Source organism: Cebus imitator, unplaced genomic scaffold (genome assembly GCF_001604975.1).
Source record: "Cebus imitator isolate Cc_AM_T3 unplaced genomic scaffold, Cebus_imitator-1.0 Scaffold180, whole genome shotgun sequence".
Taxonomy (NCBI): domain Eukaryota; kingdom Metazoa; phylum Chordata; class Mammalia; order Primates; family Cebidae; genus Cebus; species Cebus imitator.
Window position 1 is genome coordinate 1,382,525 of NW_016107495.1, and position 10,939 is coordinate 1,393,463.

A 10,939-nucleotide genomic window follows, 5' to 3' on the forward strand; every position below is an offset into this window, starting at 1 on the left:
TTTTTTTTGGCGAGACAGGGTCTCGCCATATTGCCCAGCCTCCTCTGGAACTCTTCGGCTCAAGCAACCCTCCTGCCTCAGCCTCCAAAAATGTTGGAATTACCGGCATGAGCCACCCGTTCGGCTTGCCGTTATTGTTTAATTCAATTCTTCCAACAACCCTATGAAGCTGATAATATTATTATCCCCATTCTTCAGAGTGGTGGCTGAGGCCTAGTGTCTTGCACAATGTCACAAATGGCGAGGTCGAAAATCGACAGTCTCCAGAGTTTGCACTCTTAACCACTAAACTATTCTGCCTTAATAATTAGTTTCAGAAAAAAAATAAATGAATGAACGAAATAACAAAAAGTCGCCCTCTTCCCTAACTTTACCGAAAGGAGCACGAAGAACAGGCAGGGAGCCCAAGGAATGCTCAAGTCCCTCCAGGGGTTTCTTCCGGTGCGGTCCGCCGGCGCAGGCGCCAATCACAGGGTCCTGAGGTCGCCTGAGGTCCAGGGCAGCCGGAAGACGGGGAGGTCTGTCTGGACCTGAACCGAGGCAAGGAGGTGTCACTATTCACTGCTGCGTCGCAGAGCGGGCTGGGCGACTGGACCCCTAGAGGCCTGAGGCAAGGGTCGCGTCAAGCCCCAAAAGCCGGTTTGTTGATTAGTGGTCTATGACCGCCGGAAGCGCTTCTTCTAGATCAAGCTATGCCACAGGAAGTCATTACTATCCCGTTGTATCCTCTAAAGATGTCCCTGTTCTGCATAGCATCCCGACAGCCGTTTTTTCTCGTATTATGACCTTCTCGTGTTGGCACCACTTTGCAACGCTCTAGGTCGTGAAGGAGCAACTTCACCATCGCCGCCTACGACGCCACTGGGAGCTTGGGAGAGTGGGACGTGGACAGGAACGTAAAGACCGAAGGATGAGGTTTCGAAGGAACAGACTTCGAGGTTGCACCGGTTGAGGATGGCTGAAATTCTCTCTCACTCCGAGCCGCAGACGTCGCAAGAGCTCTGTGTCGACTTCAAGAAGCCAGCACTGCTGGTGCCCCCAGCGGCGCGGAGTAAGGCCCCAACCACCAGTCCTTCAAACCCTGAGAAGGTGAAGAAGGAAGGGCCCACCGCGTTGCAGGACTCCAATTCTGGGGAGCCCGAGGTCCCTCCTCCTCAGCCGGACTGCGGGGATGTTAGGAGTCCACAGGAGGAGCAAGCGCGCCCCCAGACAGCGGTTTCTTCCCCTGGCTGTCAGGCCCGGGCTCTCCCCTACCAGGAGCCTCCATGGGGTGGCCCTGCCACAGCCCCCTACAGCTTAGAGACCCTGAAGGGCGGCAGTATCCTTGGCACCCGTAGCTTGAAAGGGACGAGTTACTGTCTTTTCGGGAGGTTGTCTGACTGCGACGTGTGCCTAGAGCACCCTTCGGTGTCTCGGTACCACGCAGTGCTTCAGCACAGGGCGTCTGGTTCTGGCGGAGAATGCGACAGCAACGGGCCGGGCTTCTACCTCTACGATCTGGGAAGCACCCATGGCACTTTTCTCAACAAAACTCGCATCCCACCTCGCACCTACTGTCGAGTCCACGTTGGGCATGTTGTTCGCTTCGGAGGCAGCACCCGGCTCTTTATCCTCCAGGTAGGTAGAAAAACCTAGAATTGAAATCTCGGGCTTATTGGGCTGCGTTCCTGAGCTTCTTAAGCTTTCGATGAGGAAGAAGAATCTCCCACTCAGCGATTACAAACATGAAGGAATCAAGTCTGGCCTATCATCTCCAAACCTCTATACACATTGCCGTATTTCTGAAAGTCATGTCCACAATCCTGAACTCTCAAATATTTCGATTTTGTTTTTATTTTTTGGCCAGGCTCGGTGGCTCATGCCTGTAATCCCAATACTTGGGGAGGCCCAGGCGGGAGGATCGCTTGAGCCCAGGAGTTCGAGAGGAGGCTGGGCAACATGACAAGACTCTCCCACCTCCACCCCGTCTCAAAAGAGAAAAAAAAAATTAGCCAGGCCTCAGCTACTCGGGAGGCTGAGATGGGAAGATCACCTAAGCCCAGGAGGTCAAGGCTGCAGTGAACTGTATTTGAGCCACTGCACTCCAGTCCAGCCTAGGGGGCAGAGAAAGACCCTTTCTCTAAACAAATAAATAACCTTTTATTCCTTGGTTCATTAGGGACCAGAGGAAGACCGAGAGGCAGAATCCGAATTAACAGTAACACAGTTGAAGGAATTGCGCAAGCAGCAACGAATATTGTTGGAGAAGAAGATGCTAGGAGAAGACTCAGATGAAGAAGAGGAAATGGATACCTCTGAAAGAAAGAGAAATGCTGGTAGCCAAGATGATGAGATGGGTTGCACCTGGGGAATGGGTAAGAAATTAAAATTACTGCCAGAGGTTAATATTTTGAGTTAATTACTAGTGGTACCCTTAAATGTTTTTTAAAAATCATACAACTTTTCATTGCTCCTTGAGATAGATAGGGCAAACACAATTTGCATATGAGGTAACCAAAAGCCAGAGAGATTCATTAACTTTACTGATGTAAAAAATTAAATTATAGGCACTTTGGATTAAAAAAAAAAAAAACGTTTTTAATGCACTCCCTTGTTCAAAACTTGTCCTAAGCATAAAGTTGCTATTTTTACAATTCTAAATTTTTATATTTATTAAGTACTGATCTTGTGCTATGTGATTATCATTGGAGGGGGTGGAACTCTATTCAACCAAATAAATGGGATGTTATTCAATATAGGATATTCTCTTGAATTTTCTGTACTTTGTGAAAGTATCTTGAAATGTGGAATCTTAATCAGAGAAAGCTGGTCCCTTAGCCAAAATAATAAACTTTCTTTAACAGCAGATATTTTAGAAAATGGATATTCAGGAGATGGGAGTATAGAAAGATAGAATATGGCCTTAATATGTAGTTGGGAAGACAGGAAAAACTATGAAGTTACTTTTGCTAAGTGCCAGACAAAAGCTGGAAACCATAACTATGCTAGAGTGAAAGTTTGGAGAAGAGAGAACAGTGATTGAGGACTTAGACCTGTGTTGTCTGATATGGTAGCCACTAGCCACATGTGGTTACTGAGCATGTGCAATGTGGCTAGTTCCAACTGACGTGTGCTGTAAATGCAAAATACACACTGAATTTCAAAGACAGTCTGAAAACAAGAATGTAAAATATCTCTTTCATGATATTTTTATACTGATTACATGTTGAAATGACAATAATTTTACCTGTTTCATTTTAATTTTTTAATGTGGCTAATAGAAAATTTAAGATTACACAGAAAATTTAAGATTACAAATATGGCTTTCATTATATTCCTGTTGAACAGCACTGACTTAGATCTCTGGGAAACTTTATAAGCATAAGAGTTTTGAGCTGGAACTTGAAGGAAAGGAAAAGCCCTTATGAAGCTGAGTATTGGGATTGGTATTCAGGGTAGGGATTGATGATTTTTAAGGAAGTTGTGAGTGACCAGTTTATTTGGCGGATATAAGATGTATCAGGAAATTATGTTGGAAAGGAAATTTAGATATGAGTATGAGAGAACAAGAATGCCAGGCTGAGGAGCTCAAATTTTTTTCCACAATGTGGTAGGTAATTTTACTTTTAAAATATTGTGATGGAGAAAAAAAAAATTAAGGTGCCATGAAAAGTTTTGACTTGTCACACAATTTAGAAAACCTGAATATGTTTATACTTGTGGTTTTGTGGTTGTTCCACTCCCTGTCCCTGCAAGTATGTATTTGTTTTTTTTAATCACAGATCTACTATATCTTTTTTTTTTTTGAGACAGAGTCTTACTCTGTCACCTGGTCTGGAGTGCACAGGTGCAATCTTGGCTCACTGCAACCTCCGCCTCCTGGGTTCAAGTGATTCTACTGCCTCAGCCTCCTCAGTAGATGAGATTACAGGCACCCACCACTATACCCAGCTAATTTTTTGCATTTTTAGTAGAGACGGGGTTTCACCATGTTGGCCAGGTTGGTCTCGAACTCCATACATCGTGATTCACCTACCTCGGCCTGTCAAAGTTCTGGGATTACAGGCATGAGCCACCATGCCTGGCCTAACTCTATCTTTATGCAGCCTGAAAGAATAGAGGGTATCATTCAAATAGTCTCTTCTCATGTCTGATTATCTTTTCTTCCTTTCCCATATCCTGTAGGAGAAGATGCAGTAGAGGATGATGCTGAAGAGAATCCTATTGTCTTAGAGTTTCAGCAGGAAAGGGAGGCCTTTTATATAAAGGACCCCAAAAAGGCTCTCCAAGGCTTTTTTGACCGAGAAGGTATGTAAACAGATTCTGACCCTACCAGTAAAAGGTATCCAGGGCAGTGTAGTTTTCTAGAGCTTCAGGTTGAGCTTTATACTAAGATATGCTATAATTTTATTGCTGTCTTTCTTGTTCACTTTTTACTCTTGCGGTCAGTTGCTTTAGGTTTATTTTGAAAATTATTCCTCATTAGTATAGCAGAGGGAAAAAAAAATCATAAAAATCTCGTTAGTCTTTCTTCTTATCTCAAGAAAAGGAAGTACTTTTTTTCCTGACTCATCTCATTCTTTTCAAAAGATCCTGGACCTTGATGGTGGGGAAATTGAGCCAACTTCCTGTCATTTTTAAATTTCGAATTCACCTGATCTTTTGTAATTCCTAACATAAGTTTAGACTTTATATTATATGATTTAAAAATTTTTTTCCACAGAGGATTGTTTCAGTAGAAATACTTTGAGAGAATATCTGTGTATTTGTATGTTTATGTATATCTGCATATATTTTATGTGTATATATGAGTAATATAGGAAACAACTGTGCACTTAATATCTGCTTCTAAAAACCAGGCAACTATGTTAAAATAACCACTTAAGTCTACAACTTATATAAGTGAAAACTACTATACAGTGAACAAAGATAGCTATGGAGAATTGATTACTTTGATCTGAGTTTGCTTTTCTGTCTGCCTCAGACTTACTCTAATTTTATTATCAGATGATAATCCCTAGGAATGAGAAGTGAAATGCATTGAAATTTATTATTCACTGTGGTATGGGAACTTGTTCTTTTTTTGATACAGGGTCTTGCTCTGTCACCCAGGCTGGAGCACAATTGTGTAATCTCAGCTCACTGCAGCCTTGACCTCCAGGGCTTAAGCTATCCTCCAGCCTCAGCCCTTATAGTAGCTGGGACAAAAGGCACATACCATTATGCCTGGCTAATTTTTGTATTTTTTGTAGAAATTGGGTTTTGCCATGTTTCCCAAACTGGTCTCGCACTCCTAGACTCAAGTGATCCTCCTGCCTCAGTCTCCCAAAGTGTTAGGATTATAGGCGTGAGCCACTGCTAGGAACTTGTTCTTATTTGACATTTGTTCTCACTTCTCGTTGTATCAACTAGTAATTTTTGGATTCTGTTAAAATTGTTTTGTCTCTCTTTCTCCCACAGGAGAAGAATTAGAATATGAATTTGATGAACAGGGACATAGCACTTGGCTCTGCAGGGTGAGGTATGCTATTTTCTTATTAATGTTCATTTCTGGAAAATGACCAATTTCAGGTTTAATGTATGGTTATAGACACCAACCCAAAGGTAACTTTCATCTAATTTTAAGCTATTTCTAAATTTGAGACTTCATAGTTTAGTAACCCTTAATGTTATTGGAGAGTGGAGTGGGTTGGGTAAGAGGTAGAAAGAAAAGATTTTAAGTCCAACACTGGCAAGACAGAACAAGATGAATTCAAAGACTGAAAGGCCATCTAAGAAAACATGACTATTATCATAGCATAGTAGTTGTTTTCATGAGAATTGGAGCTTAATCCTGTGCTATAATTCCCACTAAACCAATGAAGATTACCTGTGGATGATTCAACTGGAAAACAACTGGTAGCTGAGGCCATTCACTCAGGAAAGAAAAAAGAAGCAATGATCCAGTGCTCATTGGAAGCTTGTCGAATTCTTGACACTTTGGGATTGCTTCGGCAGGAAGCAGGTCAGTATATATAGGAGTGCTTTTTTCCTAAAAAAAAAAAAAAAAAAAAGGAAGGAAGGAAAATTTAACACAAACAGTAATAAAACTTCTTTATAGGGGAAAATGTAAATTGTACAGAATTTTTTGAAGTGAAAAGAAAAAATTTTCTATCTCAATACCCTAAAGTAGCCACTGTTTATATTCTCCCAGACATTTTCTATGCATATATAAATGTGTGCTGAGAACTAGATCCTTTAACAAAAAACAAACACTCATACACAAAGGCAGTCATATTAATTAGACTCTTTTGTGACTCACTTTTTTAATGTAAGAATGTGTCATGGATATTATTTTTGAGACAGAGTCTCACTCTGTCACGCAGGCTGGAGTGCAGTGGCATGATCTTGGCTCACTGCAACCTCCGTCTCCCAGGTTCAAGCCATCCTCCCACCTCAGCCTCCCTAGTAGCTGGGACTACAGGTGTGCACCACCATGCCCAGCTAATTTTTTGTGGGTTTTTTTTTTTTTCGAGACAAAGTTTTACTCTTGTTGCTCAGGCTGGAGTGCAATGGTGTAATCTTGGCTCACTGCAACCTTCGCCTCCCAGGTTCAAGTGATTCTCCTGCCTCAGCCTCCAGAGTAGCTGGGATTACAGGCATGCGCCACCATGCCTGCCTAGTTTTTATTTTTAATAGAGACAGGGTTTCTCCTTGTTGGTCAAGATGGTCTCGAACTTCTGACCTCAGGTGATTCACCCACCTCGGCCTCCCAAAATGCTGGGATTACAGGTGTGAGCCATTGCGTGTGGCCGGTTTTGTGTTTTTAATAGAGACGTGGTTTCACCATGTTGACCAGGCTGGTCTCAAATACCCAACCTCAGGTGATTTGCCCCCCTTGGCCTCCCAAAGTGCTGAGGTTACAGGCTTGAGCCGCCGAGCCGAGCTGTATCATGGATGATATATCATCATGGTGATGATAGTCTTCAATGAATTTTACATCTTTCCTTTTCATGGTTTACTCTCTTGTTTTTGTGGACATCCTCTAATAGATTTCAGAGAAAGGTGGTTGGATCACGAGGTCAAGAGATCGAGACCATCCTGGTCAACAAGATGAAACCCCATCTCTACTAAAAATACAAAAATTAGCTGGGCATGGTGGTGCACGCCTGTAGTCCCAGCTACTCGGGAGGCTGAGGCAGGAGAATTGCTTGAACCCAGGAGGCAGAGGTTGCAGTGAGCCGAGATTGTGCCATTGCATTCCAGTCTGGGTAACAACAGCGAAATTCCATTTCAAAAAAGAAAAAGAAACAGTGTATAGGAAATAAACTTTATTAATCTTTCTCTTCTGAAAATATAAATTCTATATATATTATATAAATTATAAATATATAAATATAAATTCTCTATATATTCTAGCTTAACTCCTGATTAATAGTTTAGCTGGGAATACAATTTTAAGTTGGAAATAATTTTTATCATTTTACATCTAATGTTGCTTTTCAGAAATCCTCAACTGTTCAGATTTTGATTTTATTGTATGCCATCTTTTTCACCCCTTGTCAGAGTTTGTAAGAGTTTCCTTTTGTTCTAAAGGTTCTGAAACTTAACTATAAAGTACTTTTCTGCAGGTCTATTTTTGTTCATTTTCCTGGGTACTTGTTGGATCCTTTGATCTGGAAATCTTGGCTGTTCAGGAACATTTCTGCAGTTATGCCATTATTTCAGCCCTCTGTTTTCTGTGGAATTTTATTAATCAGATATTGGACCCCTTGGACTGACCATTTAAGTTTTTTTCTTCTTTTTTTCATCTCTATGTCTTTCCATTCTTTCTGAGAGATTTCTGCACCTTTATCTTTCTGTCTTCTCTATTTTGCCAAGATTTTAATTTCTTTCTCTGTCTTTTTGTAAGTTTTTAAAGCCAGGCAATCTTTCATCCTAGAGAAGACTCAGAGATTCTAAGGTTTTAATTTCTAAAAGTTCATTTTTGGTTTTTGAATTATCCTTTTTAAAACATAATATCCTGTTTTATGGGTTGTAAATATTTAATCTCTGTTTTCTACAGGTTATTTTTCTTTTTGTTTGGTCTCTGTTCTGCATGTCAAAGGTTTTTCTCAGTTGTCATGTAATTCTTTATTGTAGCTTTTTATTTGGGGATGAAAAAGGTGATTGACTGTTTGGAATATATAGGTGGAATTTCAGCATGGAATATAGTCTCTTACTTTAATAACCACATTGTAAAGAGAGCCTCTTTGCCTTATCTCTAAATATAAATATAAGGGAAGGAGTCTTACTGAATTGGCTTTGGTCATATGACTATCCCTAAACCAGATAAAATGGGGGAGGAATTTTCTAGGGGAAAGGGGTACTTTTATCAGAACAAAGAGAGTAGAATGTTGTAGGGTGGAAGAAAAAGTATTGGCTGTCATAGTCTCCTATTGATGGACTCTCTACATATTCACTGTTATAAATACTATTTCACTGATATTTATAGAATAAATTCCTAGAAGTGGAATTGCTGGATCAATGCATTTTTAATGACAGATATTGTAGGCTTGACCATCAAAAAGTTTGTATGAATGTACGTTCCCAGCATTTATTAATCTTTTTATGTTTTTCTAGTTTTATAGGTGAGAAGTAGTATTGATTTTTTAAATTTGTACTTAATTATTTTTTAAAAGTAACATCTTTTAAAATATTTATTATATTTGTTTATCTGTGAACTGCTTTCATTTTTCTTTTGCAAATTTTCTTTTGGGTTATTGGTATTTTTCTCATTTTCCTTTTTTCTTCATTGATTTATTTTTTTTGAGACAGACAGCCTGGAGTGCAGTGGCGCTTTTCAGCCCACTGCAACCTCCACCTCCTAGGTTCAAGCAAGATTCCTGCCTCAGCCTCCTGAGTAGGTGGGATTACAGGTGCCCACCACCATACCCAGCTAATTTTTGTATTTTTAATAGAGATGGGGTTTCATGACATTGGTTAGGCTGGTCTTGAACTCCTGACCTCAGGCCATCCAACACCCCCCCAGCCTCCCAAAGTGCTGGGATTACCATGCCTGACCATCCTCATTGATTTTTCAAAGCAATTTGCTCATTAAGTAACTATTTGCTTTAATGAAAAATTGTTTAATAAGAAATTGTGGAAAAATATACATAACAGAAAAGTATACCATTTTAAGCACTGTAAGAGTACAATTCAGTGATATTAAATACATTCACAATGTTATGGAACCATCAACAGTGTTCATTTTGGAACTTTTTAAAAAAATCCATACTGAAATTCTGTACCTGTTAAACACTTAACTTCGTTCTCTGTCCTCCCCAGCCTCTGACAACCACCATTCTACCTTTCAGTCTCTATGAATTTGACTACTTTAGGTATCTCACATAATGCAGTAAGTGCCCTTTTATGTCTGGCTTATTTCACTTAGTATAATGTCTTCAAGATTTAGCCCTTTGTTTTTACATGTAGTTTGGCAGCTTGTAGAATCATCTTTTTCGGTAGTTGATGGTGACATTTTAAGCTTCTTGCCTACTTTCTTTTTCTTTTCTTTTTTAAAAACTTATTTATTAATCATTTTATCCACCTTTAGTATCTCGGAAAAGGAAAGCCAAGAACTGGGAAGATGAAGACTTTTATGATAGTGATGATGACACGTTTCTTGATCGGACTGGTCTGGTTGAGAAGAAGCGTCTGAACAGAATGAAGAAGGCTGGCAAGATTGATGAGAAGCCAGAGACCTTTGAATCATTGGCAAGTTTTATTTATGAAAGTAGCTGTGGTATTGAATAGTTTAATTTTTAATAAAATAATGTATTATTGAAATATTTTATGATATTTACAATTTTTAAAGTAGTAGCAATGAAATCTGATACTAAAGTATAACTTAAGTATAACTTTTGTGATCTGTTAATTTAATGGTAACAAACAATTAGTCTTATCCAAGTTGTTTGAAAAAATTTGGCTTGCTTACTAAATATTTTCCTCCAGGATATTGCTCTATCAGTTAACATTCTTTGGATATGATATTATTCATCTCAAAAAGAAAGGAAAAAGTTCCAAGTTAAGGGATTCTGAGGTGAAATTGACTTTAGGCTTCTGGCAGTCAAGAGAAGTCAAAAGAATTTTGAAGAATGTAGTATGGTAATATGTAGTCTGAAACAGTATATTCTTCAGGAAATTATAAGGTGACATGTGTTAATATATAGGTAACAGACAGTAATAGGTAGGTAATAGGCTACCTATTTGACTAGAAAAAGCATATATTAATAATGCAGAGCTTGATCAGAATATGGGGAAGTTGACTCTCAATTGGTGGGAATGTATAATACAGCCTTTTAAATCATCAACCCGACATCTGTCAACATTAAAAATGCATTGATTCAGCAATTGCACTTCAAGGAATTTCTTATAGGTATTAATTTATAGTAGGATTTGGAGCTTAAAACATAATCCAACATCTCCTTTTGATTTATGTAAAACAAATGCCTTGAGCTCTTTCTTCTGAGTAAAATAAAGTCTGAGTTATTAATTCTGTTTAATTCTGTGTTTTTAAATTCAGAAATAAATTCAATTTGAATTTAACACATTACAAGTGTTAATTCTGGCCGGGTGCAGTGGCTCACGCCTGTAATCCCAGCACTTTCAGAGGCCGAGGCAGGTGGATTGCCTGAGTTCAGGAGTTCAAGACCAGCCTGAGCAACATGGGGAAACCTTGTCTCTACTAAAATACCAAAAATTAGCTGGGTGCGGCGGTGTGCGCCTGTTGTCCCAGCTATTTGGGAGGCTGAGGCAGGAGAATTGCAAGAACCCGGGGGCAGAAGTTGCAGTGAGCCGAGATCATGCCACTGCACTCCTGCCTGGGCAACAGAGCAAAATGCCATCTCAAAAAAAAAAGTGTTAACTCTGTAAGTAGCAGTTCAACTGAACTTTTGAATTAATCTTCTTTTTTTTGCTTTTTTTTTTTTTTTTTTTTTTT

General features: G+C 39.6%; 2 protein-coding genes across 2 annotated transcripts in view; one reads left to right on the plus strand and one right to left on the minus strand.

Annotated features, from left to right (window-relative positions):
• Nucleotides 1–507, minus strand: part of SUPT7L (SPT7 like, STAGA complex subunit gamma) — a 10,813-nt gene extending 10,306 nt beyond the window's left edge. The window contains exon 1 of the mRNA XM_017545639.1: nucleotides 375–507. The gene's annotated coding sequence lies outside the window, so the exon portion shown is untranslated. The remainder of the gene's footprint in view (nucleotides 1–374) is intronic.
• A 15-nt stretch (nucleotides 508–522) lies between these two features.
• Nucleotides 523–10,939, plus strand: part of LOC108315945 (solute carrier family 4 member 1 adaptor protein) — a 29,322-nt gene continuing 18,905 nt past the window's right edge. The window contains exons 1-6 of the mRNA XM_017545629.2: nucleotides 523–1,617; nucleotides 2,159–2,354; nucleotides 4,165–4,287; nucleotides 5,440–5,500; nucleotides 5,844–5,983; nucleotides 9,554–9,714. Of these exons, the coding sequence (XP_017401118.1) occupies nucleotides 955–1,617; nucleotides 2,159–2,354; nucleotides 4,165–4,287; nucleotides 5,440–5,500; nucleotides 5,844–5,983; nucleotides 9,554–9,714 (1,344 nt within the window). The 5' untranslated portion in view covers nucleotides 523–954. The remainder of the gene's footprint in view (nucleotides 1,618–2,158; nucleotides 2,355–4,164; nucleotides 4,288–5,439; nucleotides 5,501–5,843; nucleotides 5,984–9,553; nucleotides 9,715–10,939) is intronic.